Here is a 14,189-nt window from a genome sequence, read left to right as displayed (position 1 = left end):
TACCCCCCAACCCCCTTCATAATTTTGGAGCATATTTTAAAAATATATTTATGTGCCAAATTGCTGACCCCCCTACCTCCCCAGAACAAAATGGGTTTCCCCCCCTTAAAATCATCATCATCATCAAACCCCACCCCCACCCCCACTAGTAGGGGGTAATGGGGTGAGATCTAAGGGCCTGACAAAAGCTTTATTTGTGAAATAAGGCTTTGCAGAGGCTTTGTTGGACTTGATTTCGTACTCCCCATTATATATACTACTACACAAATCAAGTCCAACAAAAGCCTCTGCAAAGCCTTATTTCACAAATAAAGCTTTTGTCAGGCCCTTAGATCTCGCCCAATTACCCCTACTCCACTCCCTAGCCATAAATCATGAACGGTCCCTAAAACACAGTCAGACTCTCCTCCTGATAATACCTTGAAAATGTCATTGTCAAGTTGTTCCCATGTTACTGTTTTCTTTGGAGGATATTTTTCCATGGAACAGTTTTTACAGAGAAAATCACTCCACGATACTAATTTCATACTGAACTGATTGTTATTGACAAAAACAACTTCTCCATGTGAGCACATACTACCGTATTTATGGAGGAATAATGAGAATTTGACGTGAATCCTGTTATGGTTTCTGGCCCAGCATCAACATTGGGGAAGGATAACAATCTATGGATGAACAACTTCTTCGCTACAACTTCTTTGAGTGGCATGTAGAAGTTGGTGTGATAAACAGCGATGAGAGTTCCATGGATATACAACTTCTTTAATATTAATATGAGTGACATTTCGGTGTAGGTTCTAACACCATTATCAAGCAAGTGATGAACCTAAACTTGCAATGGTTTGGCATTATGTTAAAGGTCACATGCAACCAAAAAATCAAACATAATTAAAACACAATTATCACTTATTCATGACATATAATATACATTGCTGGTTATGAAAAATTATATAAACAAAATTATAAGCGTACAATCGCAAATCGAAAGTGCAAAATTGTGTACTTCGGTTTACTTCCCAAGAAACGAAGCAGCCGGGATACCGAACCCAGTCAGAGCGGGTGGGTGTGCACTCAAGTGTAACGGCTGGTTCATTTGCAGATGTCTTCACGGCTAATTGTGTGTATATATATAGAGAGATGTTGGGTTTTGTAAATACATGCTCATTTTTGGTGTATAACATTTTGCAATCAACAGACATCATAACATGTCATGTGTTCAAGTATCACGCCTGCCTGTCTGTGTAATTACATAATGTGACAGAGACCAAACTCGGGCCATAAATCAATGCATTTTGTTTATGGTGTATAGCCTGATTGGTGTTAAGTTCAAATCGCTTGTGGTCTGTGATAGCAGCTGTGTATTGAATATTGTCATTAGCAGACAGGCAGGCAGACACACAGGTGTCAATAAAACAAGACATTGAGTTTTGTCTGTGACAACGACATATCTATATCACAGTTAGAAATTCTGTCAACGCTAAATAATGACATTGCTTTTAAGTATCGAACTGAGAAAGTGTCTCAGTAAGAAGAACGTGTGGTGAAATAGACAAATGAAATTATATAAACAGTTAATTTACTGTCATCACATATAAAAGCTTCGGCGCCTGTGAGATATCAACAAAACATTAGAAAATAGCTCACACCAAAGCCTTCACAGAGTATTCACCCGACAACCCGCTTCCAAGCTGCGCGAACCTATTTACTTGCGCATGTGCTATGAGCGCAGCCCAGCTGTTGAAACCCGTTTTCCCCAGAAAAGTCTGGGGAAAATTAGTGAAACGTTTGAACTCCGATTTCGCGCGTTTTTTTTCATTGCGTTATTTTTCAACTTTATAAGTTGAATTTGCATTTTTGACGATTTGTTTCGGTATGTCCATACCGAAAGGTATCAGAATCTGCAAAGTTGTGTTTTACGTTGCATGTGACCTTTAATAGTTTAGTGTGCAGTATGCAAGGCGGTGACTGTTTAGCTATGATCCGACTGAAACATAGAAAGTTAGAGGGGGAAAATCTATAATGAGAATATTCAGAGATCGTACAAATGCTAAGAGTATGTTTACACAAAGATTGTACAGTTGGATTTTGGGACACAAGGACATTAGGACCACATTAAAACATAGAGGGACATAGTTGGGACATTGGGACACTAGAGGACTTTGTAGGATGCCAGGACATTGTAGGACGCCAGGACATCAGGAGGACATTAAGACATGAGTAAACAAGGCTGTAGATGGTCAGCCATGATCTGAACAAAAAGAGAAAGGCAGAGAGGAAAAAATTCTTTCATGTACAAAGATTGTTCATAACAAGTACAGTTGAACTTTTGCTGGGGAGCAAGGAAATTAGGAGTGAGTGAGTGAGTGAGTTATGATTTACGCCGCTTTTAGCAATATTCCAGCAACATCACAGCGGGGACACCAGAAAATGGGCTTAACATATTGTACCCATGTGGGGACATTAGGAGGACATAGTAGTGACACTAGGACAGTAAGTGGTCCTTTGGTAACACTGGGACAGTAATAGGTCAATTGGTAACACTAGGTCTGTAAGAGGTCATTTGGTAACACTGGGACATTAAGAGGTCATTTGGTAACACTAGGACAGTAAGAGATCATTTGGTAACACTAAGACTGTAAGAGATCATTTGGTAACATTAGGACAGCAAGAGATCATTTGGTAACACTAGGTCATTAAGAGGTCATATGGTAACACCAGGACAGTAAGAGATCGTTTGGTAACACTGGGACATTGAGAGATCATTTGGTAACACTAGGACATTATGAGGTGATTTGGTAACACTAGGTCTGTAAGAGGTCATTTGGTAACATTAGGACATTGAGAGGTCATTTGGTAACACTAGGACAGTAAGAGGTCATTTGGTAACATTAGGACATTAAGGGGTCATTTGGTAACACTAGGACATTATGAGGTCATTTGGTGACACTAGGACATTAAGAGGTCATTTGGTAACACTAGGACATTAAGAGGTCATTTGGTAACACTAGGACATGAGGTCATTTGGTGACACTAGGACATTAAGGAGTCATATGGTAACACTAGGACATTAAGAAGTCATTTGGTAACACTAGGACATTAAGAGGTCATTTGGTAACACTAGGACATTAAGAGGTCATTTGGTAACACTAGGACATTAAGGGGTCATTTGGTAACATTAGGACATTAAGGGGTCATTTGGTAACACTATGACATTATGAGGTCATTTGGTGACACTAGGACATTAAGAGGTCATTTGGTAACACGAGGACATTAAGAAGTCATTTGGTAACACTAGGACATTTAGAGGTCATTTGGTAACACTAGGACATTATGAGGTCATTTGGTAACACTAGGACATTAAGAGGTCATTTGGTAACACTAGGACATTAATGGGTCATTTGGTAACACTAGGACACTATGAGGTCATTTGGTGACACTAGGACATTATGAGGTCATTTGGTAACACTAGGACATTATGAGGTCATTTGGTAACACTAGGACATTAAGAGGTCATTTGCATTTGGTGACATTAAGATGACATTGGCTGTCATTGTTCAGGTTCTGAAGTGGTCTTTCAGCTGTAGTAACACCTGTGTATACGGAATCGGATAACTAATGTCACTGCGTGGAACGGCGCCAACGACATTGTTTCTGTTCCAGTTCAGTGTATTATTTTGTGTCTATTTTTACCCTCCAGCTGCAAGGTGGGCTAATCCTTCTTAGAAAGCAGGACCAGCCAGGCAGGGGTCTAATTAGGGTGTCTGTCATTAAGGCAGTGACAGGGGGGTTCTGACAGGGGAAGGGGGATCAAGTCGGATCAGACCTAGGTAAGAACCTTAGCTGGATAGCATCAGTTTCAGGTGATCGAGATGTTTCTAGAACACGCGGAATAGAATGCTGTCTTGCTGAACAATCAGATATGCCAATTACAACTTTGGCAGAATTATAACATCAGGCAGCCAGTATCATTGATGAGGTTTTGCTTGCTTTTGTTTGTCTAGGGTTGTTGATTTTGAGGAGTAAAAAATTATAATGCAAAAGATTATGGAAGGGGGCTTGAAAAAAATTACATAGAAATAATGTTTATTATTATTATTAGCGCCATGAGCATGCATTCGTGGGTGGACACTGGCACTTTATAAATATCCCTAATATTTTTATTTATTGTAATTTCTAATTGCTAGATTGTGGAATAGTCGAGCATCTCTGTTGAACACATGTAAAACATGTTCTAGTTCACCAAGACTTAGGTCAATTTACGTTTTATCTGATGTCTAGGTGAAGTATTTCCTTGACCACAATAGCTGATGGCATCAGGAAACATTAGAGATCTTTGACCTTCAGCCTAATCAGAGACCATATAATAGTCTGTGTCTATTATATGGTCTCTGGCCTAATGATTGAAAGTGCATTCTTGTGCTGATTTCAAATGTTGAGTTTCTGAAACTATTCAGCTTCATTTCCTCACCACTTTGATTTTGAAATTTCAATCGTTAAGCAAAAGAACACCAACAACAGAACACCCTTTTTGGTGACGATGCTATGATACTCAAAAGAATAATAATGTTATATTTTTGCATTCAGAACTCCCTGTGTATGTTTGTTTTCAAGATACAGAAGTCAGATTTGCTGGCCTGAACGCTAAGATTGTTCACTTGTACTGAAACACAAGGGGCCTCACTGCTGATTGGTTTATTTGGAAGATAGATATAAATAAGTTTTCCACTTTCACCACATCTACAGCACCTGTTTCAAATGTAAAATTGAATTTCAATACCATTCTGAGAAAGTAACTGTTTGTTGATACTGTAAACAAATGGAAGTGTTATGATTGGGGACTCTTTGTTGATGCTCAGTGTCTGCTTTGATCCAATTCTAATGTGGTTCAGTTGGACTTGGTGATCACAGATGAAGTAAGTAAGCTGACTTAATTTTTATAAAGATATGTCACGTTAGTGTGCATATTTTTCAGTAATATATTATCAAAATGTTCTGGCATCTGTGTACTTTATCTGTCGACAGATTCACATGTTGCATTAGTGAGGTGAGGTGAGGTGAGGTGAAATTGGGTTTTACGTCGTGCTTGAGAATATTTCGCTCATATGACGACGTGCATGCGTGTGTATGTGTATGTGCAGCTGCTTGTACTAGCCCAGACTGAAGCTGGTTTTATAGTGCTAGCCCACTGAGATACCATGCCGAAGTGAAGCATGAATACCCCACTCAGACACATTATACTGACTCCGAGCCGACCAGTCCTTATTGTACCCATTAATGCCGAGCGCCAGACAGGGACCAACAAGTACCATATTTTAACGTCTTTTGGTATGACGCGGTCGGGGATCGAACCCGCGACCTTCCGCTCTCCGGGCGGACACTCTAACCACTACACCACGGAGGCGGTCACATGTTGCATTCGTACTTGGTTGGACTGTTACTGTGTTTGCTGTATTAGGGGTGATTGTTCCCAACCATTTGATCTCAGATGTAATTTGTTTTGTTTGGTTTGATAAGCACCATGTTATCAATTGCTTTTAAGAGTTTAAATACAATGTATAGGGCAACTAACAATGTTTTAATTTCCTGACGCAATCGAATCCAAGTGCTGACATTTGAATTATTTTAGTGGCATATATTTCATGATTTACAGTATTTCATCAAAGGAGGCAGGCTCCACATTGATTTTCTTCACATATAGGTTTTTCTGGATATGCAATCCCCCAAAAGAGCATCAAGACTCTGAAGCTCCTCACCTTTTAGATATGATGGCAGCCATATTTGAATTGGGATCAGAATTCTGTGAGCATTTTTAGAGACTGTGATCATTTGCTCAAAGATTCAGCTTCGAAGGTTGTGCCTAGGAATTTTAACCAGATCTGAACCTGAATGATTTGGTGTTGACAGAAACTGCAGGAGGACTATGATCGTCTGCTGTCCAGCCAAGGGGACGCCAGTCAGAGACTCGTCCTGGCTAATGAGTCTCTGGACAAGTTGCGTCTGGAATCCAAGAAGAAGAATGATCAGCTGGAGAAGCAACAGCGTGCCATGAATGTCATGGAGGACAGGATGCGCAACCTGGAAATACGAGGTATTGACCTGCCGTTGTGCAAATGAGGATCTTAAATAATTATCAATAGTTTTTTAAAACTTTGTTTATAGATCCACAGACCCTGAATGTGAACAAAATCAGTGAGAACATACTATTTAATGAATTTCTCTGTCACCACCTGATAATTTGAAACAGAAAGAAAAAAATGGTTTATTGAAGGAACTTTTTTCAAGTACTTCAAAAGAGGAAAATGAAATGTTTCTGTTATTATTTTGCTACAAATGTGTGAGCCAAGAAAAAAATATCTCAGATTTATGAACACTGGTATGATAGGTGATTCATATCTGCAGATCTAATATGAAAAATGTCAGTATTCTTTTATGTAATGTAGAAATTGTCAAATCAGTTGCAAAACTCTATTTAAACAGGCATTTCACCAATTTGACCAGGAAATTTCATATTCTACATTTCTGTGTAATTTTATAGCCATACGTAGATCCAGGACCACGCAAGCGCAAATCTGGCACAATGTTCACTTTTCAAACTGTATAAAAATGTGCGCCTGAAAACAATTTCGGCAGCCAGGGGGTTAAACAGGCATTTCACCGATTTGACCAGAAAGGCTGCAGCAGGCCATGTTTGTGCCCCAGTAGCTATATCATTCTTTCTATTATTTTCTGGAACATCTTTCTGTTTAAATCCGAGGTCCCACCCACATAAATATAGAGGCTGGTCCCAGATTCTGCCTTGAATGTGAACTGAGACGTATTATGGGGGTATTCCAGGTTAGAATAGGTCCCCAGCCACCTAGGCTGGTCATAAGAGGTGATGCAATGGATAAAGAGGTCAGGACCACTGACATGGTTTATTGATGTGATCATATCCCAGGTTCATGAATTGTTGCTCATGACGTCAATCACTGGATTGTCTGCTCATGACGACAGTCACATTGATTTTCAGTCTGCTGTCATATTTCTGGAATTTTTGTGAGTGTGCTGCTAAAACCTGACTAACTGACTGACTGAGTTTGTTTTTTTACGCTACTTTTAGCAATATTCCAGCAACATCATGGCGGGGGACACCAGAAATGGGCTTCACACATTGTGCCCATGTGGGGATTCGAACCCGGGTCTTCGGCGTGACAAGCCAACGCTTAAACCATTAGGCTACCCCACCGCCCAAAACCAAATGAACAAAACAATAGGTTTCTTTGGTTCTAGTGCTAGTATAACGTGGGTTTTTTCCCCCAGCATCTGAAGTGGAGAAGGCGGAGTTGACTCTCGAGTCCACGAAGAAGAACCTGGAGGTGACAGTGTAAGTAGCAGTAGTTTGTTGTTCAATTCGTTTTGGAAAATTAATGTTTTATTGCTGAGTCCTTGTTACAGAGTTTGCTGTTTGTGTAATTAGATTTCTTAGTTGTCATGACTGTTCTTAGGTAACAACTTTTCAATTTAAATTTTAATTTAATTTTAAACTTTACTTTTTGAGTTTTTGAACTGTCCACTCTATGTGTCATATTTGGGAGGGATCTCTTGGCCTTGTGTCTTCACTTCACACTTGTACCTGTCATAGCCAAAAGTGCTCATATTGAAGAATAAAGAAAACATTGTTCCTGCCAAAACAGTGCGAAAGAACAAATCAGGGAAAGAATATGTAAATTAAACTTAATTTCATCACTACAGTTAATTATCAATATTATCAATGACACCATTTTCATGTCAATCATCATTATTAGTGTCATTTTTCCTATTGATGATAATTACAATCACTGATAATTTTAGACAGCCCTATCAAATGTCTTTACTCTTCTTGTAGATTCTTATCAATTTGTTTCTTTCAGAGCTGAAAGTCGATCTAAGGATACAGAAATTAGGAAAATGGTTTCCCAGTGTGAAGAAAAAGACATGAAACTACATGTAAGTTTCTGGATGGATTATATATTTAATAGATTGTAGTATTTGGAGTCAGATAAACATGATGGACTGAAAAAGAATAGTCTTTATTATTCATTTCATTTTCGTTGGAAATTTTTTTTGTTTTGTGTCCACTTCATTATGACTCGTTAACCCAAATAATCAACAGCATAAACCAGATATTCACCAGACAAGCTATATTGTATCGGTTTGATGTATAAAGTAGTTATTCATAGGTATATTTTTGTTGGTTATCATAATATATTCTTAAGGTATTAACAAGCTTTTCATAACTTCCGGCATTTAGAAGCTGGTATTATGAAGAGGAACAAATCTATGGATTGACAATTTCTTTAGTGCAATAAATGCAACCTTTTGGCGTAGATGTTAACACCGTTATCAAGCAAGTTAGCATCTACATCTACATACCTGTCAACTCTCACGCATTTGGCGTGAGTCTCACGCTTTATTGACAAATGTCACGCTCTCACGCCTCCAAATAATAATCTCACGCATATCTGGTAGCCAAGAATAATTTCAAAATTAATACGCATTTTCGTTCGTTTTTGCGTAAAGTTGAACATTGAAAGAACGCCTGAATGAACGAAGTACTAAAACGATGTTTATGCGAATGATTCGGCTTATTGTTATTTATTAGCATGCATCTTTTAGTGTCAAAATAATGCCACCAGAAGGCTCCAAATGCTCCTGAAAATCACTAAACTTCATTTTCGGGGGCGGGGGGCTTCGCCTCCCAGAGACCCCCCACCAGGGCGTCGCCCTCGACATGACCCCGGCTGGACCCCGGCTTATTTTTTTTTCAGTCTCACTCCAAACCATCTTTAGGGGTTGACAGCTCTGCATCTATTGCAATCCATATAACTTGTTCCTCTTCATGGTATTCATAGTTAACTCATAGCATATTCATAACATATGCTTAAGTTATTCACTGGATATTCACAGCATATTTGATGGTATTCAGAGTGTATCAATGGAATCGGTAAGATTAAAATTCAGACATACATTTAGTATATCTCTAGTAATGGTTGTTTGAGTATACACAACCGTACAATGCTTGTAGCTTTTTGCAATAGTGGCCCTCAAGGGAGGTAACTCTGATGGTCAATCTTTACGTCTGCTATGTTTTTTTACATGCTTTAGCTCTTGCCCTGAAACAATCCTTACTCAGTTCTCTATCATAGAGATGCACATTTATATTGTACGTTTGACCTAGTTGATTGTGAGTCACTCGTGCTATCAACCCCTACTTTACTGGTATCAGACTCAAATGACTCAGCAAATGAAAAGATATTTTGCTGCATGTATTTCAGGCAGCCAATGAGAAGATATCAACTCTGGAGAAGAAGATGAACGACCTCAAGCTGCAGGTCCGCCACGAACTCATGAAGAACGAGAACATAGAGAAGGTGATGGTCTGTTAACACATTTCAGCCATACAGCAGCATGGCAAAATCATTTCCATGATATTTCTATAAGGTAGCGCAGATGCAGCAGGCCATGAAGTCATTCTACAGGTGTATCTTTCCCTACAGTCTGTTTGCAGTGGAAACGTACCGATGAATTTCACTTTACACAATAAAGTAAATCAAATAAAGTGAAATTAAGATTGCGAATCCTCATAATTTTACCTTGCCAATTGAACTTTTAAATCTCAGAATTTTATTCAACTTAGGATAAAAGTTATTTAACAAACAATCATAGTTTCAAATCGCTATTATTGGTTCGTATTACAAGGGGGTACGTGCAGTAGTTGGAACAATAAAACAAATGCATGTGCGGTCCGTAATGAGCGTTAACTTAGACCACCGTAGAAACCAACCTTCTTGTTCTAGGGGTTTCATTTAATGTGCATATCCCCTTGTAATACAAATCAATAATAGCGATTTGAAACTGATTGTTTTTTTTATGCTAAGTTGAATAAAATTCTGAGATTTAAAAGTTCAATTGGCAAGGTAAAATGATGAGGATTTGCAATCTTAAGTTCACTTTATTTGATTTTCTTTTTTGATTAAAGTGAAATTCATTGGTACGTTTCCACTGCAAACAGACTATAGTAATGATTTGAGTCTATATGGTCATGTGGACAAGGTGTCTAACTTCATATCAGAAGGTCTGTGGTTCAAATCCAATCAGTTGTGTATTGATATTCATCACTATTCAGATATATTGAAGCTCTATGACTGAGAAAAAGACTCTTTGTGTTTCATGATTAGTACTTCTCTAAGTTTTGTTCAAACAACAAAAAATTAGACTTAATAGTTGCTGAAGGTGGGAGTGACATTAATTTGTGTTATTCAGGGCCTTGAGACAATTCCTCGTCTGAAAGAAGAAATTGTGGATCGTGACAAGCGGATCAAGAAGTTGATAAAGGAGGTGGAGGAGAAAACTGGATGGAGAAACTACAAGGATAAACTGAGGGGTAAGTTGACATAGAGCCAAGGCAAGGGGTGGGGTGGAGGAGAAAACTGCCTTGATGACGGCAGCCAGGAAAGCTGTCCGAGACTACAAGGATAAACTCAGGGTAAGTTGACATAGAGTTGTCATAACAAGGCAACGGTGGGGTGGAGGAGAAAACTGCCTTGATGACGGCAGCCAGGAAAGCTGTCCGAGACTACAAGGATAAACTGAGGGTAAGTTGACATAGAGTTGTCATAACAAGGTGGCGCATAGTCCCGTGCACAGAGCTCAGGTCACAAATCAGATGAAGTTAAGCAACATCGAGCTCGGAGAATCCTTGGATGGGTGACTGTGTTTGGCAGCTTGACTTCTGAGAGTTTCTAGGAGATCAGTCCTGCCCCACAACGAATCATATGGGATACATGTGGTCTCACCTTAGGCAAGTGAGTTTGTTCAAAATTGTCTCTGTTCACCCAGCAGACAAATGGGTACCCGGTGGGATAAGTCATGTGACTATAACCTTCTTGTGCCTCACAGGCAGCTTGGGTTATCCGGGGTAATAATAATCAGACTGTAACAAAAGTTGTAGTGCTTTGAGCATGCCCTAGTGCATGGAGTCTAGCGCTCTACAAATACACTGTATTATTATTATAAGGGTGGGTCAGGGTGGAGGAGGGAACAGCCTTGATGACAGCAGCCAGGAAAGCTGCCTAAGTCTGCAAGGATGAACTTAAGGTAATTATCTCCAGAGATGTCATTATAATGCAAAGATGGGACAGAGGAGAATATACCCATGATGACAGGAAGCAGGTTCAACGGTTTTTGACATTTTCAACATAAATCCCTTGAAAAGCTTACAAAGATAGAACCAAATCCTAGGTGTCCATCGGGTTAGAATTGATCTTTAGCATATTGCTGGAATATTGCTAAAAGCGGCGTTAAATCATACTCACTCACTCACTTCTAAACACATACCACCTGGATAATAACGCTTTAAATCTATGGCTAACGTCAGGCAATATCAGGCTGAACGACATACACACGATTGGTATTTTCTTCTCTTTCTTCTTCTTCTTCGTGGACCCGTGAAGGTCCGGGTTAGAAAATTGATCTGCAGTAACCCATGCTTGTCGTAAGAGACTAATGGGATCGAGTGGTTGGCTTGCTGACTTGGTTGACACATGTTATCGGTTCCCAATTGTGTAGATCGATGCTCATGCTGTTAATCACAGAATTGTCTGGTCCAGACTCGATTATTAACAGACTGCCTCCATATAGCTGGAATATTGCTGAGTGTGTCATTAAACAACAAACAAACCAACCAACCATGTCCATGGTAATGGTAGTTCCTGAGCAGTGTGACTTGTTTATGGGCAGGTATGACCAGTTCCTGAACAGGTATGACTGTTGTTGTTGACATTGATGACACTTTACATCTTGCTATCTGGGCAGGATGCTGACAAGAAGCTGGATGCGTCCAAGGACCTTGACCTGGAACTGCAGCTGGCCCGCTGTGAAGTGGCCACTCTCAAGAAACTCATGTCCGGCAAGGATTCCTTGGTCCTACAGAAGTGTCAGGCTCTGGACCTAGCCAAGGTGAGTGAGTGAGTGAATGAAAGACTTAGTAGTGTAAGTGGTTGACAAAGTGAGTGAGTATTGTAATTGCCTGAGTAAGTGCCCGAGTAACTTGGGTGAGTGAGTGAGTATTGTAATTGCCTGAGTAAGTGGCCGAGTAACTTGGGTGAGTGAGTGAGTATTGTAATTGCCTGAGTAAGTGCCCGAGTAACTTGGGTGAGTGAGTGAGTATTGTAATTGCCTGAGTAACTTGGGTGAGTGAGTGAGTATTGTAATTGCCTGAGTAACTTGGGTGAGTGAGTGAGTATTGTAATTGCCTGAGTAAGTGGCCGAGTAACTTGGGTGAGTGAGTGAGTATTGTAATTGCCTGAGTAACTTGGGTGAGTGAGTGAGTATTGTAATTGCCTGAGTAAGTGGCCGAGTAACTTGGGTGAGTGAGTGAGTATTGTAATTGCCTGAGTAACTTGGGTGAGTGAGTGAGTATTGTAATTGCCTGAGTAAGTGGCCGAGTAACTTGGGTGAGTGAGTGAGTATTGTAATTGCCTGAGTAACTTGGGTGAGTGAGTGAGTAAGTATTGTAATGGCCCGAGTAACTTGGGTGAGTGAGTGAGTATTGTAATTGCCCGAGTAACTTGGGTGAGTGAGTATTGTAATTGCCTGAGTAACTTGGGTGAGTGAGTGAGTATTGTAATTGCCTGAGTAACTTGGGTGAGTGAGTGAGTATTGTAATTGCCCGAGTAACTTGGGTGAGTGAGTGAGTATTGTAATTGCCTGAGTAACTTGGGTGAGTGAGTGAGTATTGTAATTGCCTGAGTAACTTGGGTGAGTGAGTGAGTATTGTAATTGCTTGAGTAAGTGGCCGAGTAACTTGGGTGAGTGAGTGAGTATTGTAATTGCCCGAGTAACTTGGGTGAGTGAGTGAGTATTGTAAGTGCCCGAGTAACTTGGGTGAGTGAGTGAGTATTGTAATTGCCTGAGTAACTTGGGTGAGTGGTGTGAGTATTGTAATTGCCTGAGTAAGTGGGCCAGTGGCTTGGGTGAGTGAGTGAGTATTGTAATTGCCTGAGTAACTTGGGTGAGTGAGTGAGTATTGTAATTGCCTGAGTAAGTGGCCGAGTAACTTGGGTGAGTGAGTGAGTATTGTAATTGCCTGAGTAACTTGGGTGAGTGAGTGAGTATTGTAATTGCCTGAGTAAGTGGCCGAGTAACTTGGTTGAGTGAGTGAGTATTGTAATTGCCTGAGTAAGTGGCCGAGTAACTTGGGTGAGTGAGTGAGTATTGTAAGTGGCTGAATATTTGCATGACTTAGTAGTTTTTGTGCCTAGCCAAGGTGGATGAAGGAGTGAGTGAGCTGGGTCCAGTGCTGTGGTTTACACTGCATGGCATGACAGATTATTATATTAAGGAAAGCCCAAAGTGATAGGCCCTCATAAGTTGGGGTATGGAGGTGGCACACTAAGATCACAATAAAGTAAATCTTCAACCCATTCACTCACTCACATATCTCTTACCACTGTGTGTTGCAAGCCAGTGAAACAAAATCTAAAACGCTGAGTGAATCATTTGTATGATGGTTGGTATCTGCATTCCATCTAGGCTGTCATGTAGCTCAGTGTAGTGATAATCAACATTCTGTCCAATGTAATGTTGCAGGAGGTAATTGACTCACTGAACACATCCGCAGTGGACCCTGAGAAGCTGGGCAGGATACAGAAGGTGCTTGAGAGGCTGTGCAACCCAGCAGATCCCCTCAAGGAGGAGGACATATTCAAGGAGGGGGGACACCAGGTGAGGAGGGGGACTATGTGGAGGAGGAGTGAGGGGGGTTGATGGGCAGTAAAATGGAGGAGCAAATGATTACGTAAAATACACAAAAAGGGAAAACAGAGGTACAGATAAGCTGCTTATCTGCGTAAATTACGTGAAAACTGAATTCCTATTAAGTCTATTGCGTACAAGTACGCTTGAATTTGTGTAAATACTCAATAAATGTGATCTTACATGCGTACACACAAAAATGTCAAATCTTAGCTTGCGTATCGGTGGATAGATAAAATAACTGAGGTATATTGAGAGGTTCTATTTCAGGACATGAACTTGACAACTTGCAGTCTTTCTTATCGTTTCTCATATTATATATCAAATATAAATAACAAACACTAACATTTAAACTTTATTATATTTTTTTAATTAATGGAAAATTTCAAAATACCCAGTTGTGTTTGAGTGAGGTG

The 14,189-nt window shown here is 40.0% G+C and overlaps 1 protein-coding gene across 1 annotated transcript in view; it reads left to right on the top strand.

The window, feature by feature from the left end:
• The window catches only part of LOC124281313, a 51,536-nt gene that overhangs the window by 30,350 nt on the left and 6,997 nt on the right, over positions 1 to 14,189 (top strand). The window contains exons 3-10 of the mRNA XM_046717336.1: positions 5,905 to 6,088; positions 7,300 to 7,363; positions 7,890 to 7,965; positions 9,294 to 9,389; positions 10,282 to 10,356; positions 10,424 to 10,504; positions 11,833 to 11,976; positions 13,609 to 13,743. Of these exons, the coding sequence (XP_046573292.1) occupies positions 5,905 to 6,088; positions 7,300 to 7,363; positions 7,890 to 7,965; positions 9,294 to 9,389; positions 10,282 to 10,356; positions 10,424 to 10,504; positions 11,833 to 11,976; positions 13,609 to 13,743 (855 nt within the window). The remainder of the gene's footprint in view (positions 1 to 5,904; positions 6,089 to 7,299; positions 7,364 to 7,889; positions 7,966 to 9,293; positions 9,390 to 10,281; positions 10,357 to 10,423; positions 10,505 to 11,832; positions 11,977 to 13,608; positions 13,744 to 14,189) is intronic.

The sequence above is a fragment of the Haliotis rubra genome, unplaced genomic scaffold, assembly GCF_003918875.1.
Source record: "Haliotis rubra isolate DU_JTF1 unplaced genomic scaffold, ASM391887v1 Scf282, whole genome shotgun sequence".
NCBI lineage: Eukaryota > Metazoa > Mollusca > Gastropoda > Lepetellida > Haliotidae > Haliotis > Haliotis rubra.
This window is presented reverse-complemented; position numbering and strand designations above follow the sequence as displayed.